At 37.5% G+C, this 26,285-nt stretch overlaps 1 protein-coding gene across 1 annotated transcript in view; it reads right to left on the minus strand.

Annotated features, from left to right (window-relative positions):
• Positions 1-26,285, minus strand: part of LRGUK (leucine rich repeats and guanylate kinase domain containing) — a 55,054-nt gene that overhangs the window by 25,996 nt on the left and 2,773 nt on the right. The window contains exons 4-13 of the mRNA XM_054846989.1: positions 25,678-25,778; positions 24,843-24,924; positions 21,423-21,547; positions 17,833-17,976; positions 15,541-15,621; positions 14,016-14,102; positions 11,705-11,811; positions 7,310-7,429; positions 4,428-4,524; positions 3,155-3,268 (exon numbers count right to left, since the gene is read on the minus strand). Of these exons, the coding sequence (XP_054702964.1) occupies positions 3,155-3,268; positions 4,428-4,524; positions 7,310-7,429; positions 11,705-11,811; positions 14,016-14,102; positions 15,541-15,621; positions 17,833-17,976; positions 21,423-21,547; positions 24,843-24,924; positions 25,678-25,778 (1,058 nt within the window). The remainder of the gene's footprint in view (positions 1-3,154; positions 3,269-4,427; positions 4,525-7,309; positions 7,430-11,704; positions 11,812-14,015; positions 14,103-15,540; positions 15,622-17,832; positions 17,977-21,422; positions 21,548-24,842; positions 24,925-25,677; positions 25,779-26,285) is intronic.

Below are 26,285 nucleotides of genomic sequence, written 5' to 3' on the forward strand. Positions count from 1 at the left end.
GGACTAGTATGTCTCATCTCAGCACCGTTCATTACTTGATCAGAATGGACCGTCACATCCTTAAAGTGGGGGTTCTCCAGAATAACTCTAAAATATAGTCAAATACAAGCAAAATCATGCAAAACCCAATGGTAGGCTGAACACTTACTAGATTTTTTTCTTTCCTGGTTGCAGCATTCTAAGTATGGAACAGTGATCCATTCTAAAAATTTCAGGGAGCAATTCTGGGGAAAATCCTATTCATTTTGGTGAAAACTCAAGGGGACAATTTGGGGCACAGAAATCTTTTCATCCAGCTATGTGACCACCTCCTTTCAGCAAGGCCTGTAAACATTCAGAGATCAGACAAACCAGCAGAAAGCAGACCCACATTCCAGCCTAGTAACACCTTCCTCATCTGAAGGTGCACCGTGAATGAATTCTACTTATCATCAAGAAATAATGTAACATATGATTCGTATGTTGCAGAACTATCTAGGAATAGGGAGGCAGCCCATCAATAGTCTGGGATGAGTAGGGAGGAGAAAAATAGAAGAGATACAGAAAGCTTCTGGTGTGCTCATAAATTTGTTGTACAGAGACAATAGGGTGCATGACTGCCTAGTGACTTTAAAATAAAGAATGGGAGAATACAGGAGTTGAGTTTGACACCAGAGAGATATTTGGAAAATAAAAAAAAGGAGTAAAATTTGAGTTTCCTGAATTTGCATATGAGGTCAAGAAAGACTGAAGGACTGAGCTGAAGATGCCCATACATTTAACATAGCTAAAGCACCTCAATTTCTTCAGTTAACAGCATGGGGTTACAGAAAAGATGTGACTAGTATTATATCCTTCCTTTGACTCCCCAGCCTGAATGAGAGGATAACCAGTAATAAGTGCAATGGAGAGTGGTCTTTGGCAGGAGACAAGGTGTACTTATATTTCTGGAAGCATGAGACACATTAGGTGCTCCACCACTACACCCTTGGTTGGAACGTGCTCTGCGTACAAGCAAAGGGAAAGCATTGCAAACGTGCTTCCTCCAACGCATAACTGTGTGGCAGAATTGCAGCTGCTTCACTAACTGCAAGTGTAGACTCAGCAAGATGTAACTTTTAAAATTTGTGTCAGTCTACTTTAGCAGTGAAAGATATACTCTAGATTAAAGGGAATGAACAGCTCTAAATTTTTAGTCTCAGCCCACAGACCATAATTAAAATTTCTTTTAATAGTGCTAAATCACTTTTGTTATGAGCCTCACAGAATATAATGGACTTCGATAACTTCTATTCAGATACATAACTCACCATTATTGTTTCTCATCTGCTAGCGCAGTCCACAGTGGTACAAGACTATGCATAATTACTACGTGATCTTGAAACTTCAGTGACAAAGGAGTTTCTTGGCTGTCTGTTGATGACAGTAGCTTCGGTAATACCCAGTAAAAGTTATGGTCACTGCCTATGTCGCTGGGTTAACCTCCTTATGAATAAACATGATGTTCCATTAAGTTCTTTCTAAATTATTCGATAACACATCTACATTGTGAAGAATTGACAGCTTTAAAAGGCACCCCATTCCATCATATTTCATCTTCTCCTGTTTTTCTTCCCTCATAAATTTAGGGTCTGTCTGGCAAGACAACAAACATACTCAATGCCTATTGCAATCAGTGGAGACTGAGGGTGATTCACAGTTCTGACAAGTCTTAGGAAAAAGAGGAAATGGATCTACACAGAGATTAAGTTATTAATTTGCTGTTTAATATCAGTCAAGTAACAGACACTTAAGAGTGGGATTGCAGCATTAAATTGTGGACCACTTGAGCAAGGAGTCACTTATTTTTTAGCACTGACATACTGCTATTCTGTTATTTGTATATTTATATGCAAGCCAGTAAATGTGTACAGATTTATTTGGGCCAAAGGGGACTAAAATTCCTTAAGAACACTAAAGTTTCTTAACAAAAACCTAATTTTTCGATCATGAGTTTCACAAACAAAATAATCATCCTAAAATTAATTAAATTTAGAATCAATTTTTGCTCAAGTCTCCCTAGTCATTCCCCTATAGTCTGGATGCAAAACTTAGGATCCTATGTTAGCACTGCAGTGTCCTACATTTCTTTTTTATATCTATTATTTTTCCGTGATCTATCACGGAGTGTAGCAGTGTCTGTTAACTTGTAGTAATGCTCCAGAGGTAGAGCTGAGCCCTACAAACACAGTGAAACCCAGCAACACTCAGTATCACATCCTGGGCACTCTGAGGAGTCACTCATTTTGGAAGCTCATACAGATGGAGCTTATTTTCTACAAAGAATTTGGAAGGAAATGTAGCATGCCTTTCCTTTTTGTCACCTCAACCCCTAGCTAGTAAATCTTGATAATGAGAAGTACATAATTAGAAAATTAGCTAAAAAGTTATTCTTTTGGGATTCCAATACATAGGTTTTGACACTTTGTTTGTGACCTAGTTTCCGAACGCAGCAAGACTTCTGAGATTCTGCCATCTGTGCATGTGCACCTGACAAATATCACAGGGTAAAGTAATCCCTCAAAGAGATTGTGTCTTTTAATAGTTCTGCCCAAAATATTGCCTCAGGCCTGCATGCATCCTCCAGTGCTTCATCAGCAAAGGAGAAGCATGGCATTCTTTCAGGGGTGATCCGTAGGTGTGCGGCTCTAGACTAGTCCTACTATAAGCTGCAGATGGGTGGAAAGCACATGGTTGAAAAGCTGAGGACACTGTAATGGAAAGTACTCATGATGTGATGGGGAGATGAGGCTGATGAAGACTGAAAAAAATAAGCCAGGAAATGTTAGGAAGCCAGCAGAAGGATCCATCTGACTAAACGTGGATGTCTATAAAGGGAGCGGTGTGGTTTATAGACAATGGAGAGCTACTTGTTACAGGCAGTGGAGTTAAAATTGCAGTTCATCTGACCAAACAACTCTATCTCCAGTGACTGTAATGCAGCCCACACAACTAGTTCCAATGTATCGGCAGCAGCTGTAGGCTGGGCAGAAGGCCATAGGGTGTCTCCTGTGTCACTAAGTGGCTATATCTAGGCTGCTGAAACAAACCTTAGTCAAACTGCATGAATTCCTCCCCAGGACAGTTCTCACAGAATGACTCATTCAAGAAAGGTTAGGCAATAAGTAATCCTTACCTCTATTTCTAAGTGAACGCAGGTTGCAAGACCCTCTCTGGCAACTGATTCTACAGTGTCTCTTCCAAGTCCGTAGTAATAGCCACTGTATTTATAGGTTGCTATAAACTTCCCCTGAAATTCAAAACAGCAAGTATAATGACAAAGGAAATACTTTAAGGGAAACAATTTCCCTAAAGGAGCATAATCACTCTGGACTTCCTTGCTTTCTCTCCCTACAAAGTTTCTCCCTGCCTAAATCATCAATGATAATGAGGCCAACGGGAGCACAAAATTTGCAGAGAAGAGCACATAGTCAGTCTGGCAGGGTACAAGCTTGTACAGTGTTCATGGATAATAAAACACCAGTGTCGTGAAAACAAGCTGCTGACAGGTTACAGCTTTCATTGGTTATTCATTTGTACGGTAAAGAAAGCAAGAGCTAAAGCAAGGAGCATTCTTCTTTTGACATTACATCAAACCATATGGCCATGCCATACAAAACAGAAGATGCCAAAGAAAAGAGAGGACAGAAACAAATCTGCAAGGAGAATGTATAATTGGCCAAGAAATTTCAAAGTTAAAACCTGACAACTGAAACTTTGGTTCCCAGTAGTATGTGTAGAGAGATGTAAGCAGATTATATGCTTTTAAAATTAAACTACTTGATTACTAAGAGTTATCATTAAGGATCAGATCAGTTGCTTAAGACTGTGTTGGCTCCCCTGTTTATGTATGTACAAATAATGAGCTCTGTTGTGGCTTTTCAAGCCAAAGTTTTATTGCAGGCAGCAAAAGGTATCAGAAACAGTAGCTGGAGGCACACTGCCTTCAGAGTGAAACACGATGCCTTTAGGGTGAATTTGCTTAACTTTAAAAGACTGCATTCCCTGCAGGGTTGCTGGAAGATTTCAAAAAAAGGAAAAAAAAAAAAGATGGCAGCTATATTTCAAGAGTTTTTCTTTCCTACACATGCACACACTAGAGATTTGCATATGGAAATATGTTTATTTCTACATTATACTACTGTTTAAAGATTCCTACTGACCATTATGCCCATTTAATGGTTTCTATACATTCATACAGAAGAAAAGACAGCATAAATATACAACGAATGTATGGTTTCTGTCTATAAGCTTAAGCCGCATTACTGTGAGTGAATAAGCATGCACGCACAGACATAAACTTAATATAAAAAAAAAAAAAACAACCAACACAACAGACCTGGACAGAAAAGCGGAGTTCACTCTGGGTGTAAGAAATAGGCCTACTAGGATACTAGTCAGGTACTTACCGTGTTCACCATTTTGTCAAATTCTTCTTGAGAAACGAAATAGTAATCAAGTCTGTTTTCTTCACCAAAGTAAGCTGCCCTGGTAGTGTGACAGGGACTGGAAGATACATGGTATAATAAAGAAATAACCTGTTTTCAATCATAGAAGCAGCTATGGAATAGGAAGGGGGTGGGGGGGAAGAAGAATACTACAAATCATTTTATTTTTAAGAAGAGAAGAAATAAGAGAAATATAAAGAGGTGCAAATCATACCACTAATGCCGCATATTTGAAAGATTAACCCATAAATACAAAAAAAAAAGTTTAAATATAACATTACATCTTGGCTATAAATCCCCTCCAGCCCAGGATAGCCTGAACTGAAGCTGTCACAGCACCCTGTAATAGAGAAATGATGAAACCATTTTTTTTCCAATTATGTCAGCTTGAGGATGATATAAAGTAGAATCCTAAATATGGAAAAGGAGACTAGGAGTTAGGCTGAACTGTTAGGTTAAGAAAGAGATATAAAGACCAATCTTTAAATAGACCCCTAGTAGTAAGGGGAGAAACCATCCTGAAACTAGGGAGATAAGTGGGATACAAGGCAGGAAAAGTAATTGCCTGCCACCACATAAGGACAACAGGATAAACCTCAGATACGTGAGCTTACTACCAGGATGAAACATTAACAACAACAAAAAAAGCCCCAAACGAAACCAAAAACCACCAGCTAAGTCAATGCATGTAGCAATTTCAGACTAAAGTATGCAGTGGCTCATATTCTATCTTAGGAAATTATATTTTGCTACTTGTTTCTGCTTTGGTTTTAATTTTTACATTGTAGGATAACAGGAACAAAAGCATGATGTGGAGCTTTGGCATTGATTCACACCAACAACATTTTAACTCTCTGACTTCTGCTGCATTGTCCTGGAAAATATGGCAAAAAAAAATAATATTGCACCTACTAGTATCCAAGCTACCAGGCCATTTCTGTTCATTTATTTGAGGTAGCTGAGTTATAAACCATTAAGAAGTTTAGTCTGTAATGCAGAGCTTGACAGATCTTAACTATCACGGCATTAGAGGGTGCCACTTTTTTTTATCAGCAAGCTGTGGCAAATGAGAACAGTGTGTTAGACATGGACTCTGTACAATTTCACTTCAAAAGCCTGATTTTCTTTAAGATATTATGAACGCATCGAGCTTTAAAGGTCATTCCTGAGCACTAGCCAGATGGTTTGAGGGTCCAATTTCACTTTATTTTTTGAAACACTTTTAAACATTACAACCCTTTTTAATTGCAAGGCCATGTTTACATTCAAACTGCCAGGGTATCTTGCATGAAATACATTTTTAATGAGTGGAATGTTTGAAATTTAAAAGTGTAAGCCATAAAATTGCTTAAATCTCCACTGAATAATTAAAATACAACTTTGCTTTATGGTTGCAATTTTCTGCTTTGTTAAGATTCTGTCTCTCTCCCTTTTTTTTCCTCCTCACGCATAAAAGTTTTAGGAAATAAAATACACAGCATAAAAAACAATGCTCTTAAAAAACACACAGGGCTTGGAAAATTTCAATTGGCATTCAATTAGTTTGTAATTTCCAATCTAGTCTTTCAAAACACAGTGCTTGCTTTAAAGGCAGGCAAAAAGTCAGTTTTATGGTCACATAGCCTTCACAGATTTTTTCTTAAAGTGTCCTTTCAACTTGCTGGTTTGATGATCTAATCCAGCAAGCGGCTATAATCTGAGTACAGAGCAGACAGAAATACACATAGGCTCCTTCACCGTGGTGTATTATGTAAGAGAAGACGACTACTACTAGACACCACATCGACATGCAGAGCATGGTCCTGCGATGCTAAGAACTCTGCGGAATCATTCTCATATATGCACGTGCCCACGGTCTCTTTCTTACCACTCACTGCTTCAATACCTACGAGTGCACAAATATAGAGCCAGGTCCTATTGTGGCAAACACTATAAATGTGAATCTGTGGTTAAAGTCTGGTTAAAAATGAATGGATAAATTTGTGTAATAAAAAAATCTGAGAAAATAAGGGATGGACAATATAACAGGAATACAGACCAGTGCCGAATAGCGTGTGGTATATGACCTATGGAAATTAGGTAGCGTGAAGAATGGAATGGGTGGACAAGAGGAACAGCTCGCACTACCTAATTTTAGGCAACAGTGGTGATCTAACTTAGCCAGACTTCCTATCTACTGCGCACTGAAAATAGGTTGGTACTTCAGGGAAGTGATTCACAAAGGGTGAACCTCCCTTGGAATGAGATAGTTTCTCTCCACTAAATACACAGGGAGCCCAAGGTGGTAAGGATCATAACTCAGGTCTTTCAGATAGGCAGAATTAGTCCTCCCAGCAGGTGGTGAAGTCTGAAAGGTGCCATTTGCTTTGATAACACCACTCACAGGATAATAAACTGGTCCAGCAATTGCACTTGCTTCCTTTCCTAGCTTCTGGATGCAGTCTGCACATGCATGCTAATGTGTTTATATGCAGGTACATTACAAAAATTAAGAGAAATGCATATATATATAAACAGATGCTTAGGTTGAGGGGCATTAGTGAGCACAGATAGAACAGATCAATAAAAAGAGCACTAAATGACATGTTTTTGTTTGTTTGTTTGTTTGCTGTTCACCATTGAAAAGAACATGATAATTTAAATAGCTTTTCTTTTAAGGAAGTATTTGATGACTTCAGGCAATCAAGCCCTGGGAAGAGATAAAATGCATAGCAATGAACATTTATTGGTTGCCTTTAACTTTTAACTTCTTTAAAAAAAAATAAAACCACCCAAAAAAGAAACCAGCAGCAATTCTAGCCTCAATCACTTGGAGTTCTTTCAAACTTACGGAGCAAACTTACCTGTATCTGAAGAAATTGTTGAACTGTCTGCAGATCTTATGAGTAAGCTCTCTCTTACCACAGGCCAGAGGGCCAGCTAATACCAGCATGGGGTAGGGAGCATCAAGACTAGGTAAAGTGCTACAAGAAAGGAAAACACGGAGCCATTACATTACCTACAAATGAAGTCTTCAGCAACTTTGTATAAAGCTTCTGCAGAGACTTTATGATCACATCAACTAATCTCATCTATCACACTATTCACATTGTTCAGAGTTTAGACGAAAACCAGGAGAAGCGTGTGCTCAGTTTGATATGCTCTAAACATAAAAATAGCACAAAATACTGCATTAAAGACCCCTGGGTCTCTTTTGCAAAAGGAATAATGTTATGTCTACTATAATCTTTTCCGATTTATAGCCTTTTCTAAAGCTCCCTCTGCAGTTACAGTGTTGCTGGGATTTGTTTAAGAGTTTTCCAAATCTATTGAAGAGATGGTAATATTTTAATGGTGAGGATAATAAGCCTAGCATGAACCTGGACTCAGTCCTACAAACCTTTACGCACTCCTGCATGTAATCTCGCTGACTTCCATGGCCTTGCCAGATGAAGGTGGCAATTTGTAAAGAACTCTTCAATTCAATACAATGAAAACCACTAAGATCCTTAAAGTCCACTGAACACAAATAACACTACAATAAAAGAACCCAAAGTGCTGCAAAAATACAAAGCCCTCCATTTTCTCCATGCTGAGCAGATGGTTAGATCCTCAGATTTCCACTTCCAGCTGTAAATACTGGAATGAATAGCATTTCTGCACTTTTGAGTGTCCAGCGATTTATTTAGACAGCTAAAAATGGAATGCAACTTTGGACTCTCATTTTTAAGTCTCAGCTAGAGTTTAAGATTATGCCACTTGATAATATGTCAGAAATAGTTGAAATAATTTCCAACCCACTTATATTTGCGTTTAATTTTAATTTAAATTTAAATTTTAAAGTGAAAGAAAACTACCTATATGCATTTAGCTTCCATTTAATGTGATTTAAAATAGGTGAACACAAATCCTTGAAAACAGATTATATTGCTTTTACCTTGTCTCTTACAAATACCTAGCCCTATAAGAAGTAATGATAGCCATCCAACACCAGCATGGAGGAAAAAGATTTCAGAGTAATGGCTTTACTCCTATTTTAGGTTCAGCAAACCAGCTCTATTATCTACCAGGCTGTATGTATATAATGGGACTTGACGCTTCAGAAGCACTAAGATAATAATGCAATTCAATCTCCTAATTCTCCTATGGAGTACTATCCTCACAGAAGAAATAACAGATACACCTAATAAATTAAGAGACTGGCTGAGTCTGTACAGATGTGCTGTTACTAAACAGTGAAATGAACCTGAATCCTGGTTCAGTGTTCCATCCACTAGACTATTTTAAAGCAAGACAGTAGCAGAGCCCTTAGGAGATTTACAGATTTTTTTTTTTTTTTTTTACTTACTGTGCTGATCGGTGACATGAACATTAGACAACATTAGCACAATCAGCTTATTAGCACAATAACATTAAAAATACCAGAGAAGGTAAAAATACATTTTAAAAATCTGAATCTGTTAGATGGCAACATTCTTTTCTATTCAAGAAATATCTTCCTCCTCTCTCGATTATTTGAGCTGTTCAGATTGTCTTTCCCTTTTCTGACACTTGTGGTAAGGAAAAGACCAGTTTAAGACAACATGATGCCAGGAGGTATTAGTGGCAGTTGTGGATACTACAAGTGCATTGTGATAAATGAACCATTTCACAGATGGGAATTCCGGGAAACATGCATAGTGACTAGAGATTCAAAATTTATCAGGACATAGCAGAAAGGTTCTTATTCTTGCTCAAGGCCATGCCCTTCGTGAATAATGATGTCAAGGCAGGTCTGTGAAGACAGAACCCTTATCTCCAACATAGTTTTAATATATTTCTTCTCCATTCACAGAAACTGTTACGTGGTTGCAAATTGCAGAATTCCTCTGTAATCTCTTCTTTTACAAGGAAGTGTTATATCCAGTAATGATACAATACATCATTACTTGACATGATTATACTTGGAATTCAAATTCCCTTAAATAACTTTCCATTGCTCAAATTCCTCATATCCTCAAATTCCTTGGATTTATTATTGCAACAGAAGACCACGGAGAACATTTCCATAATACTATCTTTCATTACATCACCACTTACTGGTTCTCAAAAGATAAACTAAAAGTTTTGGGTTTCCTACAACTTGTAAGCAGTATCTTGTAAAGGGTTCTTGGCTCGTTTAATGTGCATCTTTCAACTTTCTTTGGTGAGTACAGTAATACACTGCTGTGCAAGATGAATAGATTTCAAAGCCAGAAGGGACTACTGTGATCGTCTACTCAGACTCCCCTCATCACACCGGCAACAGGATTTCCCCGAGTTAGTTCTTTCAAGCCCGATACCTGAGGTTCCGTCAGAGCATATTTTAATTAAAAACGTTCCAGTTGCAGAGAATTCTTGGTACCCTTGGTAAATAGTTCCAATGGTTAATTACCTTCATTGTTAAAAATAACCATGCTCTATTTCTTCTCTGAATGAATTTATCCTCAATAGCCAGATACCAAAGTCTCATCATGTCCTTGGCCAATAGACTGAAGAGCCCTCTGTTATTAAATTTCTGCTCCCCATGTAGCAGTTATAACTATGATCAAGCTACCTTTTTAAATGTCACATGCATTTCTAGTAGAGGAAGAATACACATAATATTGTTCAGTGGTGTGTTACCATGTAATTAAAGATAGAATCACAAGGCACACAGAGAGAGGGAACAGCATAAGAAACTTAATGCTAATGTTTTCTGATCGCAGAGGATGCGACAATCTAACTTTTCGCTTTGTTTTCAGGTTTTATTTTTAATAGAGATATTACTAAACCAGAATTAATCATAATCTCATCTAAAAATATAGATGCAAATGAACTATACCGATCTGGTTCCAATAAGCATTTTTATAGTGTAGAAGACCGTAACGCATCATCATTAGATGATTTCATTAATGACTGTGTTCTGTGCTTTCCAGCTGAGCATGGGCAAACATTCAAAGCACCATTAACAATTTTGGTCAGTACCATAAATGCTGGTCTGCGTGTTTATATGTTGGTGTATACAATACCTCTGACAGAAGACAGAATTGTTTCTTTCCAGCAATGAAGATACACATACATAATGCAATAAACAAATATTTAAATAGAGCCTATGTCTGCATTGGAAGAAATCCATGCCTTTAGGTGAAACTGTTGTGGTGGGGTTGGTGGGTTTTTTTGTTTTTGGGTTTTTTGGGTTTTTTTTTTTTAAGAAATCTCCTGCAAAACAGTACATAAATCTTCAGGTTTTTTTAAATAGGCTGTTAAGAATTCTCACAGCTATCACCACCATTTGGATGGTTTCTGTCTTTCATTGACAATCCCAGAAAACACAAGATTTGCAATAAAGATATGGTAAAAATATAAATGTCTGACTTAGTAAATCATGGATCTTAAATCAGGTTACTCGGTTATGAATTAAGATGTCCAAAATGGTGCTACAACAAGGTGCGGGGCGCAACAGTTGATCTCAGTGTCCGCTGTAGCCAATACAATCATAACCACGCATATTTCCAGTATCTTCCATCAGAGTAGGTCAAAGCATTTTCCGAGCATTCATCAAGCAAGTATCATAACACATCTGCAGAGCAGCAAAGTACGGCTATTTCCATTTTCTAGGTGAGAAATGAGACTGAGAGAATTCACCTGGCATGGCAATGGCAACGTTGGAAAAAGAAAAAGATCATTGACTTTCCGTTCTGTGCTATAAGCAGCAGTCAGCATTGTCTCCTCCCAAAGGCAGAAATGGCTGGACTTCCCAAAGTACAAACTTGAAAATTTCACCTTATGAATATAGAATGTGCCCCAAAGCCACGAAATAAAGCCATTTTGCTCACCATGGGATGCCAATAGTGTGAAGAGGAGGATTAAGCAGAATAGGAAGAAGATATGTTTTACAGCTCTCTTCTGCCTCTAGAGATTTTTTAATTGCCTTTGGGTATTGATAGAAACTTTGCATCTTTCATTTATGGTGCAAACGGCCATCTGTTTCAACAGATTGTTTAAAAGAAATGGAGCTGTGGACAATCTGTCTCAGACTTTAGAGGTGAATGACTAACTTCATTTCATAATCAATTTTAACCAAATAAGATTTGCCTAGTTTCCAGACTGCTAACAGAATACTATGGAACTTCTCCTCTTTGCTAGATTAATTTAAAGGTGGGAGAGGGACAGTAAAATGTCCCTCTAAATATGACAACATATTCTGCTTTACTTGAGTGCCACCCTCAGGAGCTGATGTGAAGTGGAGGTAAGCTTACCTGTCAAAGATTCTCTGGGGCTGCAGCATGCTATACATAACATGAGTCATATGATCTTTAGCAGCAACAACTTCTGGAGGAGGATCATATTTATTCACAGCGGCAACCTGTTTCCGCAGTTTAGGGGCAAAAGAAAGAAGAGCGGTGATGTAATTGTTTCCAGCTGCAATATGCTTTGCAGATCACTATGAATAATGATGACTTTATATTTATGAGGGTCAGTCTTTGTATTTGGCTTGTCTGTGAGCACTCTGCTACATAAATCTTTTCAGAAGATTTAAGCAAAATTTGATACATGGATGGAAGGCAGCCAGGTGTAGCTCACCATTTTTAATATTTTCAACCTTTTACTGGAAAGAAAACAGGATGCCACATAAGATGCAAAGTAATTTTGCTTAGGTTTTAATTATCCATTAATTTGCATCCTCTCAGTGCCGGTGGAAGATGCCAAACTAAAATCCTTAGGGACTCAAGCCATTCATTTATTCGTCAGAAGAGGAACAGAATGGGCATTAACAAAGTAAGCAAACTGCAATTTTCTCCTGACAATGCATTTCTGTCTTTCCTAGGAGGAGGTGCACTCAAACTCCAACGATTCCCTTCATCCATTCTGCTGAAAGCTCTATTGAGGGTACTGACTGCTAATGAATTGTATATTTTTTGGTATTATTAATGCTACCTACTCAGAAACAGGTTAAGAACTACTGGGTCTTTTCATGTAAACCATCAAACATCAACTAGCCAACACTGCCACAAAATATTGCCATAAGCTCCGATGACAGCCATGACTATATTAGCAAGTAGTATGGTGCCATAGGAGGGATCTTTAAAGCAAAACATCCAGTACTTGGGACTCAATGCCCACACTATTTTGGGGGGACTGGGGGAAGGGAGCTCATTTCACTTTAGCTCAGTCCTTTGGTCTGAGGTAGCGGCTAGGAGCACATTAGGTGCATCCTGGTGTACATCTTCTGGTCAAGGTTACTCCAAAGGAAGTCCAGGTCCTATGTTGCATAGTTTGACAATAGAGTTTATGAGGCTAGAGTAGATGTCCTAAAATAATGCGAGGAGAGGATTTTCTGAAATAACTTTAATCATCAAAAAGTTAAGTGCTAGTCTAAACCTGTCATCCAGGCTTACTTTTGCAGTCCATAGAGATGGAAAAATTTCTTTAATATATTCAAAATCTTATTGGAAGGAAAACAGATTGTCACCTAAGATAAAAAGTAAGATCAACATCTCGGGTAGGTGGGGTAACTTACACTCTGGTATCTTCCCTTCTCTGTGTTCATGACAGAGAGAGCCTGGCATTAAACAAGAACCCTAATATTTATGTGGTTAGGAGTGACGAATTCCTGTAAGGATCATTTTTAAAGGATCATTCCCTGAAATCCAACCCCAATTGGCAGCTGTTAATCCTAACAGTTCTAGCATGGCTGGGGCCCAAACACTAGACGCAGCAACCAAATTATAGTAAAAGCAGCACAAGAGGGAAGGTTTCTATTACAAAAGAAAGTTACTGTAAGCAGTCTGAGTTGGGTTTTTTGGGAGATTTTACAGTGAAAGCTGTATGGAGTAGAATGGGAAACAAGCACCCTTATAACTTTCAGAGTTCACTTTGCTATACAGGACACTAAAAGACCCAACAATGGTATTTTAGAATCATAGAATCATTTAGGTTGGAAAAGACCTCTAAGATCATCAAGTCCAACCGTCAACCCAACACCACCATGTCTACTAAACGATGTTCTGAAGTGCCACATCGACACGTTTTTGAACACCTCCAGGGACGGTGACTCCACCACCTCTCTGGGCAGCCTGTTCCAATGCTTGAGCGCTCTTTTGGTGAAGAAATTTTTCCTAATATCCAATCTAAACCTCCTCTGATGCAATGAGGCCATTTCCTGTCGTCCTATCGCTTGTTACTTGGGAGAAGAGACCAACTCCCACCTCACTACAACCTCCTTTCAGGTAGTTGTAGAGAGCCAGAAGTAGGACAGTGGTTACCACTTCACAGTATTAATGAATGTAGTTGCCTGTTTAGATTCACTGGCTAAGTAACAATGGCTGCTAAGTAAATTTCCTCACTGACTAAAGCTTTTAGGTAAGCTTTGCATTTTTTACATACCACAACTGCTTCAGAAATTCTGTACAAATATATATGGATTTAAAAGCAAAAGTCTCTGAATTTGTAGCCTGTCTTGGAGGCTTAAACATGGGAGATTTGTCACACCAAATGACAACAAAGCTACATTTGCATGCACAGGTTTTTATAATTATTTAGAAAAATTCCAGAATGACATTTACACACCTTTTCTTCCACTGAAATCTTCTTGAGATCCAGTTCTGTTAGTTGGAGCAACTTGAAAATCACCAAGAGCCAATAATCTGTTTGCTCCTAAAGGACAGTTTCCACTTAGACATAAAGTACTTAACTTCATCAATCTAATATTTAATTTCAATCGGTTGAAATTAAATTGACCTTAATACATTGCAACATAAAAAGCTTTTTACCCTGAAGGATGTCAATACACTATACAAACTGACCCGCCCCCACAAGTTTAGCTTCTGCAACAAAAGCTAATAGTTATTCAACAGCCTGCAATATATTGTTCGAAAAGTCAGGACTGGAACTTAAAAATCACCACCGTACCCTCTAGAACACCAAGAAAGACTGTTGGAAAATGAAAAGCATTATCTATACCGGGATTATGTACTAAATTACGGTTAATACTTCTAACCTTAGTAGAACTGTAGGATAAAAGACAATTTGCATTATAAATTTGTCATCATATATGCTTTTAAGCCTGAGACAATAAAAAAAGAATAATTAAAAATCAAATTAAAAAGCTGACACCGACAAGTTCATGAAGCTTCTTACTTTTAAAACCAGTAAAGTCCTGTTAAAACAACCGAAATTCAGACAGTTGTCTTAAGATGGTTGTTGCACGTATAAGTTATTAAAACTGTAATCAAAAGGAATAGGATCAGACTTTGCTTAGGCGAAGGACATCTAAACAGAAAAAGGATTTCAGATTACAGAGGACCAGGGACAGCCTATTTCGGGTATTTTTTCATGCTAATTTCATGGTGTGCCATGACAAACCATCCTCACAAAAGCCAACACAAAACTGGCAATTACAGAAAGGAGACATTAAACCCTTATCATTTTTCTTCTCACTGACATTTGAGATCACTGTATAATTCAAAAATAATTTAGAAATCACAAAAGTCAGGATAGAATCATCTTTGACCACTCAGGACAAATTACAAATGCAGAGCCAAAGTCAGAATTTCTAGTATTTTGCGAATGTCATTGTTGTTGACAAAATGGATGTCAAATTCATTAATTGAGGAATACTATGGGAGCCATAAATGAGAACTGAGTAAATCCTAAAGAAAAAAAGAAGATACAGATTCCAGAGACACATGATTTTAAAAGGGGTACTATTAAATTCCTTTTTAGCTTTTCGCAGGAACAAATGAGTACAGACCTTCAAAGCAAACAAAACCGAAATCTTTTCCTAAACAAAAATCATGGCATACTGTGAGTACAAACACATAAATGGATTCACAAATGGAATTGATAAAATTCATGGATTTACTACGTGGATATTAAACATCATGATTCATATGCAGCTTTGGTTCAGACAAAGTTCGCAGACAGAGGAGGGTAACCAAGCCAGGGAAACCATCACCCATCATTTGTTGTATTTGTTCCCCGAAATGACCTGGCCACTCTCAGAGATAGAAACTGAGGCTAAATGGTTTCTGGCATGATCCAAAACAGCAGTTCTAGGTTCTTATTTTTGGCTTTCTCTTTAGTTCTTTCTTACCTGTACAGGATTTTTCAAAAGATTTAAAACTCTGAGGAGAGGCAGATCTTCAATACATTCAAGTTCACGCAGCTCGGCAATCTAATTAGTGACAGAAACAGAGCGTAAATCAGCAGCAACAGAATCCATGATAACTACGGGGAAAAAAAATATTTTAATCCTTGCTCTTAAAATCTGGACATAAAAAAAATTCATTATACTCACAAAATGGGTATACATGCTAACTGCATTCAATAAGGCATTTCCAGTCACAAAAGGTAGACAACTTGGATGTTAGCTGGAGAACCAGTATAATACAGAAAGCAATTTCAAACCACCTGCGTTTTCCCAGTTCTTTCAAATGTCAAGCCCTAACACATTTAGCTTTTATGTGGCTGATATGCTTAAGTGAGGCAATTCTGCAAGTTACATTTGCACTTCAGTTGACTAGCAAAAAAACCCCCCACCTTCTAAGAAGTTTCTTTTCAATGGAGCTCAAGTTCATCCTACCTAACTTGCAGCACTTCACTGAAAAGCATCAGCATAGTTGTCCTTGGCTGTCTGTGTCCAGAAGGTGATGCATTCCACTTAAGGTCTCACCTATCCACAAAGGAAACCTGGGCTGGCTGCACTCAGGCACGTCAGATAAGCATTAGAAGTTACGTGGGATTAATCAAAGTTTGTGTGCCCAAAGCAAAGTCACACTAGAGGCACTTGTGCTAGACCTTGAATGAACAGTTGTAAGGCTCTCAACTAAAACAAAATGGATCAAATGGAATTCATGACAGCTCATTTTAGCCACCTGTTAAGTTAGCCCCAGTCAGTCGCTTAACCTCACTTTATAACCAGTGAAGAGAGGCAGTTGCAGAGGTCATCCCATCCATGGTAGGCTGGGATGAATTGCTTTGTAAGCATACCTGGGTTTCCTCCACTGCTGAAAGGGTGAAGCTAGAAGACTTCAGATTCTATCCCTAATTTATACTCAGCTTATGGAAAGTGTCTAAAAACATAAATGTCCACCATAGCCTATCCAATATTCATTTTGAGATAACATGAAGCCCACCGCAGAACAGTTTTGACCAAGTTGGGTGGCTTTCCTAAATAAATCATAGAATGCCAACTGTCAACATTTGAAAAATCACTGAACATGTATGAGAGACATGATTTGCAGATAAATCTATCGTGCCCACTTTTGAAAAATCAAGTATTTAAGATCATTCTGGGTGGTAGTGAGCTGAAGTAACTCAGATCTTTCTGTGCTAATTAATTAAAATTCTCTTTAAATTACTCTGCAGAAGGAAATGTTCAAAAAATGGTGACTCATTAAACAGCTTCAATAACATCATTAAAAGAGGCAAATTTTGATGAGGTAAAATTAATAGCTTTTGCGCACCATAAAGAACAGTGAGGCAATGGAAGTGGTGTTATTAATGCTAATAGCTACCATACTATTAGTTAGTTTCCTGTCTTGTGCAATTGATGTACCTTTAAATGTCAACCTGAACACAGTGTGAGAAAAAGAATTCATAGAGTCTTGAATTAAATCCTGTAAACGTATCTTTCAAGTGGGAAAAAATGACACAAAATGTTCAATTCCTGGTTTATAGTTTTATTTCTTATTTTCTTAGATTTTTTTTCTTCACATGCAGATCTGTCTTTGATGTCAAAATGATTCATGAATCGATAATCTTTTCAGTTAAGGACACTGTAAGCTCAATATCAAAAGTATTATGTATATAAGGCTTGAATTTTGAAATTCAAATACAAATGAGTTGGATTGTATCATTGTACTTCCAGTGAAAACTCTGCTGCATAACAAAAGCCACTTTATAAAAGAGTACATGCAGTTCTGCCTTACAGGAAGTTTCCAGCTGAGAGCTCAGAAGAATCTGTGGTCATAAAATTGGGCTGAGAGACATTAGCAAACCCTCCTGAGGCCTGGCAGTAGAAAAGCTGTGATGTAAGTAAAGATCCTCAAGAATAATCAAGCTGAAAAAGCTGCGTACTCATCCCTATCTTATCCACTCAAGGGAGCACTGTTAGTTCTTTATGTACGTGAGCACTAAATACTACAGAAGTGATACCTACATAAAGATAAACCCATCTAAAGATATTAAATAAAGCCAGAGGAGTACACTATCAATCAACATGTGAAACAGTACTGGAGTGAAACACCAAAAGGAAAAAATGTCATCTTTGCTAATCATTTCTCACAGTGTTGTAAGATTTTTTGAATAAGCCTTAAAAGGGATTGAATTTTAAGAAAAAAAATGCATTCTTAGAAAAAGCTGAGATCAATATTAAGTATGCTACCTGGTTATCCTCTAGGTTGATCATCTCTAGTAGATCATGTTCCTCCAAGCCTTCTAGACTAGTTATTTTATTGCTAGATAGGTCCAGCTTCTGCAGAGTCTTCAAGCTGTCCAACCCAGTTATCTTCTCAATCTGGTTAGAGCTCTAAGAAGAAATAAACACATACAAACTGTTGATAAAGTTCTACAGATGGAAAACAACATTCCTGAGGAAGAACAGAGTTCACTTTATTATTTAAAATCCTATTACAAATAGGCCTTTTATGCATTAGCCCCATCTTCATCTTGAGAAGGCATATTACAGCTTTCCATACTGCTCAAGGAAAAAGGAATCAACTATCTTCTGATTAACTTATCTTCAATTCACCTTGAACAGCAGCAAGAGACAACAGCTATAAGAGCTCTAGCATTCTTTTAAAGCTGATACTTGCTAAAGGATACCTTTGTTACTTTCCAACTCAAAATTTAGAAAACAGATATGCACATAAAATTATAGAATATATATGCATAAATACATAGAATTTCCCTCTGTAATCATGGTTATATTTACACTTATGATTACAGAATAAATAATGAAAAGATTAAGATAGAACAATACAGTACTTTCTTCTTTGGACTACAGGCAGCCTATAAAAATATCTCTAGCACACACAAGTTCATCTTAATGCAGACTAAGTGAAGGCAGACTTTATTCACTGTCAGTGACAGAATGCACAGAAACGTTAAAAACCCCCAAAACACGAACAAACCAACCTTACTGTACATTCATCTGGACTCTAACACAAGAAATGACCCAGTCTTTTGAGAACTCATAACCAACTACCATTGGTTTACATTCCTCCCAAACCAGGTACAAGATAGAAGACCTACATTTATCCCTGGACACCAGATGGCTTCATTTCTCAGGGCCTCACAAATCACACATTCATTTCTGCTACAAACTCCAAATAGTTATAACATGCTAGCTTCCGTACTCATCTTTGTCCCAGCAGCCACACATACCCAGATGGCCTCTCAACATGATTCTTTCTGTATAACCTTGCAAGTTATATTTTTCCATCAGCATCACCTTGTGCTGAAAGCTTAGAAGCCTCATATTCTATTAATAAATATTTAGGAACTATTGAAATAAATAAGCCAGCTGACTCTAATGTTAATCCAGTTGTCTGCCCTTGACATTTTTCCTGACTTTTAAATGTTTAATTAGGTTATTAATAGCATGGAGGCGCTCTCTTCTCTCCCTGTTCTTCGTTAGACCTCTGTTTAATAGGATACAGCTTAGAGCTCTAGTTGCAAAATGCTATGCAAGAGGTGCACATAAAATTCTGTGAACAAAAGGGATTTGTGTAGAGATTCTTTTTTTTGCAAAGCATAAAATTCCTAAGAGTCTAGTTCATTAGAGCTGCACTTCTTATTTTTTTGCAAACATAAGCAGAACAAAGGCTTTTTGGTATAGCTAGGCAGTATTTACTGGTTTTGAAGCCCTTCTTCCAAACTTCAGACCTTGCTGCTCTTTCAATGTAAAAAGCTCAAGGGAAAATGGAAAAGCAAGCTGAATCAATGGGAAGAGAGGGGATGACTGCTCCCACGAAAAAAAGAACTGCATTTTATTCTAATTAGTAAAAGAAAATGCTATGCTAAAATCTATTTACATAATTTCCACATGACTATCTACTTTGCTAATTAAAAAAGACAAGCAGTTGTATAAATACTCATATCAGCATGTAAGAACCAAAACTGAAGAACATGTTCATATTAATAAGGCTTAGCTGTTAACACAACCTCCACAACATTTTACAGAGCAGATAACCATTACTAACAGAATTATTATTAGGCCTTTTAACAGATGAGGAAATCAGTGCACACAATGGTTGAGCGACTTACTGTAGTTCTCCTTGAAGAAAGCATTTAGAGAAAAGATCTTCCTGTCAGCTTAGATTGTCATACTCCTATAGTTCATTTCAGAACTTTTAGATATGATTTTGCCAATCTGAGTTAATCTTATCCACTAAAAATGAGACAAAATTCAGTTTTATTGCCACTAAGGGCATAACTGGAAGCTACTGAAGGCATTATATATCTGAAATATATTAAAAATACATTACTGAACACTATTTGAATATATCATTCAAAACATGCTACTGTCCCCTTTTAAATGTGAATACCTTCCCTGAATATTGAAGCAATAATAAGTACAAGGGCCAATCAGGACTTGATGGGTACAGGCCTTACTTACTCTTTTCTATATCAATTACTACAGAACAGAAGAAAAATCCTTAAAAATTTAAAAGGATTGGAAAAGAATATTTCTATTCCTGAAAAGAGATTCATTTGCTTTACCTAAAATATTTATGTAGGTGCTAAAACTAATGTAGCAAATATGAGCATATTTCTATGTATAGTTCTTTGGTACTCATTTTTTAAATCCATTAAATATTTTTTAAATTATTATTACAAAGTAAAACCTATTAAGAAGTAGCCTGTTGTATTTCATAGCAACTGAATTGCATTAAAAATAGTTTTTCTTGTGTTTCTACGCAACCTCTATATTGATGGCTCTTCCTATTAAGTATCTCAAAATGATTTAGAAGAAAGCGTTGGTATTATTAAGGACATTTTACAAACATTGAACTGAGCAACACTGAGGTTAATGCCTAAGACCTGTAAAAGAGCAAGATGCATGCAAACAAGTGCAGGCATTGACAGATCGAGGTCTGTATTTGGGCTAGTTGTCCTTGCCTATCTTCACAACCAACAGAGAGAAACAGGCACTGCCAAGGCCCGATGCATCTTGTGTTAATGCAGATGTCAGCAGCTGGATCAGAATAATGAAGTATTTTAAGTGTCCATTTCCCTCCACTGACTTTTGAGGCAGCAGAGAACAACCAGCTCAGGTGCAGTTGTCTACACTGCAGAAATCTGAAGCCAGGTAAGATAAATCCTACTAAAGCATCTAGAAGTATAACCTAGAAATGCTGTATTTAAACAATATACCCTAGATATCTTGATGCAAAGATGGCAATGTAAAGCTTCCAATCTCATTACAAGATCCTTTAAACTTTAAGCAAAGATCCTTTAATAATATATCAGATTTGCATACTAAACTTGACTTGTTTTCTAAAATGAATGCAGGCTTCTCAGTCCTCACTTTTCTCCCTCCTGTCCTAGCTCACTGCTATCATGAGCACAACTTTACGAGGAAATACACTTTTTTTTTAAAAAAAAAAATCTTCATTGTGTGTATTGTGGGACTTGTACAGTAAGTAACTTCTTACACGTCACCTAAGCAACACAAAACCTACCCAGAACAAATGCACAATATCTTTGGAGAAATTCAAAACCCAGCTGGACAAGGCATTGAGCAACTTCCACTGAAGATGGCTCTGCTTTGAGCAGGAAGCTGGATCAAATGACCTCCACAGCCCCCTTCTAACCTATATCATTCTATGATCCTGTATTAATAAAAAAAAATGTGTCCAGTGTTACACATATCTCTGAAAATTTGTTATGTAATTACCTTCACATTTATTAAGGCATTTATAAATTAATAAAAGACAGACAGGAAAACAACTAGAATTAGTTCTTTCTTACCAGATTGAGTATTCTGATAGGTAAGTTCTCAAGGCCACTGATTGCAGTGAGTCTGTTGTGTGACAAACTAAGATGAGTCAGACTGTGACACTTCTCCAGTCCTCTTACCTCCTCTATGTTATTATCTATACAGAGTTTTTTTGCATTTAAGGAAAATAACTGAACACAAAACCTTAGCAAAAATTAGTAGCTAAATTAGCCAATGGAGCTGAAATTTATGGTATGGGGAGCTGGACATGAAATGCTTCATGCTAAGGAGGTTAAAACCCCAGCTGCTCCCACCCACCCCTATTCTGGAATTTACTGTCTCCTTGTTTGACCGATGCAGCTTTTTGTGGAGGTGCAGGATAAGCGACGCTGACCCAGGTAGAAATATCCTCCCCTCCTTTTTGGAGGAGCTTTTAACTCTGCTTGTTTCTGTGACCTGATTTACAGGGCAGCCCTTCAAGCTGGCATAACCGGGCTGATGGCAAATCAAGAAAGGAGTGGAAATGAGGGAACGGGAGCATAGGGAAGAAACTACTTCTGCTGGCATCTTGCAAAACTATGCTGTAAATGTGGTCTTCTCATCAGATGAGTATGCGCAGGCTAAAACATAGGGGTCTTTATGTCTTTGACTTTAACTGAGCACTGGGCACGTTAGGTCAGCTGTAGAATACAGGCACATAGCTGAGTCATCAGAGGAGGGCGTGATCTTTTTAGGTTTATGGAGTACTTAACATGCCTTCAAACTGACCTTGACCTCCAAGCATTATACACAAATTATCCAAGTAATAACAGACGGTAGTACTACATGGGGCTATTTCACTCTAAATTATACCTGTTCTATGCTGGCCATCTGTACTGAAAGGGGAAAGTATATTTTAAATTAACATGAAACTCAAAGGCAGCAGTAAAAGCAGTTAGGATTCCTCTCAGCAAACTTCAGCATTAACATATCTACTCAGATTCCTTAAACAAAGGATGTTTCCTTTGACAACAAGCTATCTCAGATTGCTCTCTTGCAATGGGATGAACTGCAGAGGTACCCGACTATGTATCTCTCCACTGTATCGAAATCAGATAACTCTGATCCAGGCATCTAATTGTTTGGTGACTGAAGTTAGGCAAGATGAATTGCACTTGTACTGTAAGTGTCCAAGCTGGAACTAGTTATATAAAAAACCCCCAAGAAACATAACTGAAAAAAAAAAATATCCAGAACATGCAGGACACAGAGAAATGTCTTTAGGCAATCACAGAAGAAAACATTTTTAATTGACTTGAGAGAATGAACTGTGCCTGCAAAGACAGGCAATTGAATTTTCATTCACATTTCTAGTCTTACCAGGCAGTGGGCAAATTATCAGCATTTTTTTTCTCTCAGTCTGAATGATATTGTAACCAAACAACATGTAAGCTTAGCCAGGGCCAACAGAATACCTTTTAACACCTGTGACCTAATACTGTTTTTCCCTAACTGCATTCCCACACAGGGACTTAACAGTACACTACCTAAGTTCAACACTCACAGGCCTAGATGGGGAAGGAGAGGAGAAATGAGCTAGGAAGCACAGGTTTATCTCTTTGTAGGACCTCACGCTAGGCTGTCTCTGTCATTTTAGAAAAGAAACCAAAACCATCCACAGGCACTGATATTTGAAGATATTAATTGATTTGCATACAAAATGGGACCGCTTCTTTTTTGACTGAGGAGGAAAAGTTTTTGTGAGGAAAAAATATTGTTTAAGCCACAAGCATCAGTATGAGGTAGCAAATTGCTCAGCACTAAAAACGAATACAATCAGTTTTAGTCTTTTAATGACTTACTATCATGCTTTGTAAGATATTATTGCCCAAGCTGTCTCCCTTTCTGGTTTGGGCAGTTTCCTCCTTGAAAAGTCATTTATAAACCTGTCAGGTGTGCTTGTGTGTGCACCTGTCAGAAAGAAGTTACAATGACCTTAACCATCTGCATCATAATTCACTTAAATATGGTAAGAAATGCTTAGTTACTGTCAACGAGAAATGCGTGCCAAACATTTCCGCTACTGCGTGATATTTAATGTAGTATTTTCATTTACGATTACACAGAACAGCTTGTTTTGTCTGCCATGTCTTCGATGAGGAGTGCTTGACATGGGTTAGGAACAGTGCCACTTCGCTGTTCTAAATTCCACACTTCTAAATTCTGCACTCATTTTCCTCTATTTCAGACGGTCCTGTTGCAACTGTATGCATGAAACAGTTTTTCTCCCCATTTCAACGGCATCTTCATTGACAAATGAAGAAATTGAAGACAGCTCGCTGCTGCATTGAAACCAAATGAAAAAAGTAGTGATTCAGATCCACAATACAAATCTCTGATCTTTTTTCCTTTTCATTTTGCCGTATGGTTTTTGCTCTGTGATAGCAAATTAGAATTGCAAAGGGATAGTGTCTCAATGCCATTTTCTGACAAGAATCATGTCACCTGCACACCTTGTAAAACGTGTGAAAAACGTAACCTGGATGCCCTTCAAATACTTTATCTGCTCTGACATGAAAAAGGCATTGTATTAATATCATTTGGTAATGGGCTACTTTGAGGACAAGAGACAGAGAAAAAAACTGCAACAGCCTGCTGTCTTCTCCTTTTCAGAGAGCAGAAAATCAAGATGCAATTTATGAGGCAAAGAGGAAAGGTTTACGAGCCCTCAGGAAGCAATTGTAAGTAAGGCAGCACGTCAACGTGAAACTCCAGAAGACCTTTCAGAAAAGCATAGGAGAATCTTTAGGGAGACCAAGACTACTATGGACAGCCTTGGAGAAGTAAGCAATGAAGAAACTTAATCTGCAGGTTCATGTTTCTAATCCCACAAATTGGGTACCACAGTGAGAGCGAGGAAGGTGGGTAGCAGAACACCTTTGCTCTCTGTAGTTCCCTCAGCATACTCCAGGAAGTTTTCTCTCACTGAAAGATTCTCTTCATTGTCGTTAAACAGCCTTGTCCTCCACAGAGCCTCTACAGTCCCTGGGTAATTAGCTATGTCCAAGAATAAGCAACATGCACCTTTTTCATTTAAGAGAGCTTAGTCTTCCAAGCTGATTTCCTATTAACCTTTCTTATAGAAAAATACTGGGATTATTTATTACCGCTGCCATGCAAAGACAGTGTGACATGTCACTTTTCCAGTTTTACATGATGCAAAGTGGAGGTTTTTTTGTGTTCCTCTAGCAGGTTAATACCTTACATGTATACACAAACACCTTTAACACCAGGCACACTTAAGTAAATGAAGATCAGTTTCACCACCAGAATTACAGTGTTCAATCTTGCTTCTAAAAACAGAACTGACATGAAGGAAAAATACCAAGAAAACAGTTATCTATTTGAAGCAAATAGCTGTTCCGAAAGCAAACAAGCAACTCTTCTCCCATTCAAGTTTCCATAAAGGATACAATCCAGCAAGAGTTTAGTAAGTGACTGGTATGTTGACAAATCTTGCATTTCAGGTATTTGATTGTATGAAAAGTCTACTTCCTAAAGAAAAAAAGGACACAGAGTTACTTTATTTCCTCACCACTTACAGCTGTCTTGTGAAACTAAACGGCTGTTACCTTAAACTTGTGATCAAAGGTGTGGAAGAAATAAGAAGATCATTAATGTTAATAGTTGGACACAACCAGAAAGGCTCTTTTTTATGACACATAGAATTCACATTTTGGGAACTTCCACAACTATAATTTCTTCTAACATTACCATTATTGGTCCTGTAATTATACATACATATTAAAAAACCTAACAGGAAGACAGAGAAATACATAAAGGTCATATTTCAAAACAACCTCCTCCTTTTTTGTAATCCAAAGTGGGCTACAAGAAAACAACAGCAAAGGGAAGACCAGCAAACAGCTACACTTTAAGTACAGGTTTCACAATAACGATTGCCACCAGTCAATTTGAAAAGCAGGAACTGATCCCACTAAAGATCTGATGAATTTGACAAGCAAAGAACAGAACTTTGGCTATATTTACCTCTGGCTAGAACAGTTAGCTGTACAGCTTCCTATGGCATGCCAGCGTTCAGAGTGTGAAAGAAACTAAAAGACTGAAACGTCCAGTGTAAAATAGCCAAACATTTGGAAAAGATATTAAAATGACAAACGAGGCAAGAAAGAAGAATAAGGAAGGCATAAAAACTTGCTTTTGCACATGTCCAAATACAATGTTTAAATTAGATTTAGAAAACCATTTTGAATTTAAACCTATAAAATGCATTTTTTGTCAACTTACCTTGAGATTTTTAGGTGGTTTAAAACCAAAATATGTAGTCAATTCATTGTTGGAAGCATTCAGTTGTAGTAAGTAAGGCATGTGACTAATACAAGAAAGATCTAGTAACAAAACAAAATGTCAAATCATCATGTCAAAATGTGATAATTATGTCCAATAGCAATCAAGAATCAATTTGTAGTTACACATTCAGAAAGTGATGTTTGAAATGCAGAAATCAGATATATTAACACCTTCTACTAGAAAAAGAGATGGTTTCTAAACCACGAAGAACAAATATTCACGTTCTACATTAAATTTCCATTATGTAAACTGATTTGTCTATAACCCAGAATACAGCTTTATATTCTGGCGACCTCTAGAATGACAGAGAGACTACCTCTGCCCTAACTTATTAATTAGTGGTGCAATGTTTTTAGGCCACTACTGAAAACTAAATGACTAGTTGCTATGGAAAAGTCCCTGCTCTGTTCAGACTTGGCCTTCACAAACTGTTAGTAAAATGAGCACAGAGAAGTGCTGCCTCACAAAAGTCCTGCTATTATTGGACTCCAGCACCTCAAGTGAAATGAACTTGAAAGAAATAATGCAACGGGTTGCCCCCACAG

Source organism: Grus americana, chromosome 1 (genome assembly GCF_028858705.1).
Source record: "Grus americana isolate bGruAme1 chromosome 1, bGruAme1.mat, whole genome shotgun sequence".
Lineage (NCBI taxonomy): Eukaryota > Metazoa > Chordata > Aves > Gruiformes > Gruidae > Grus > Grus americana.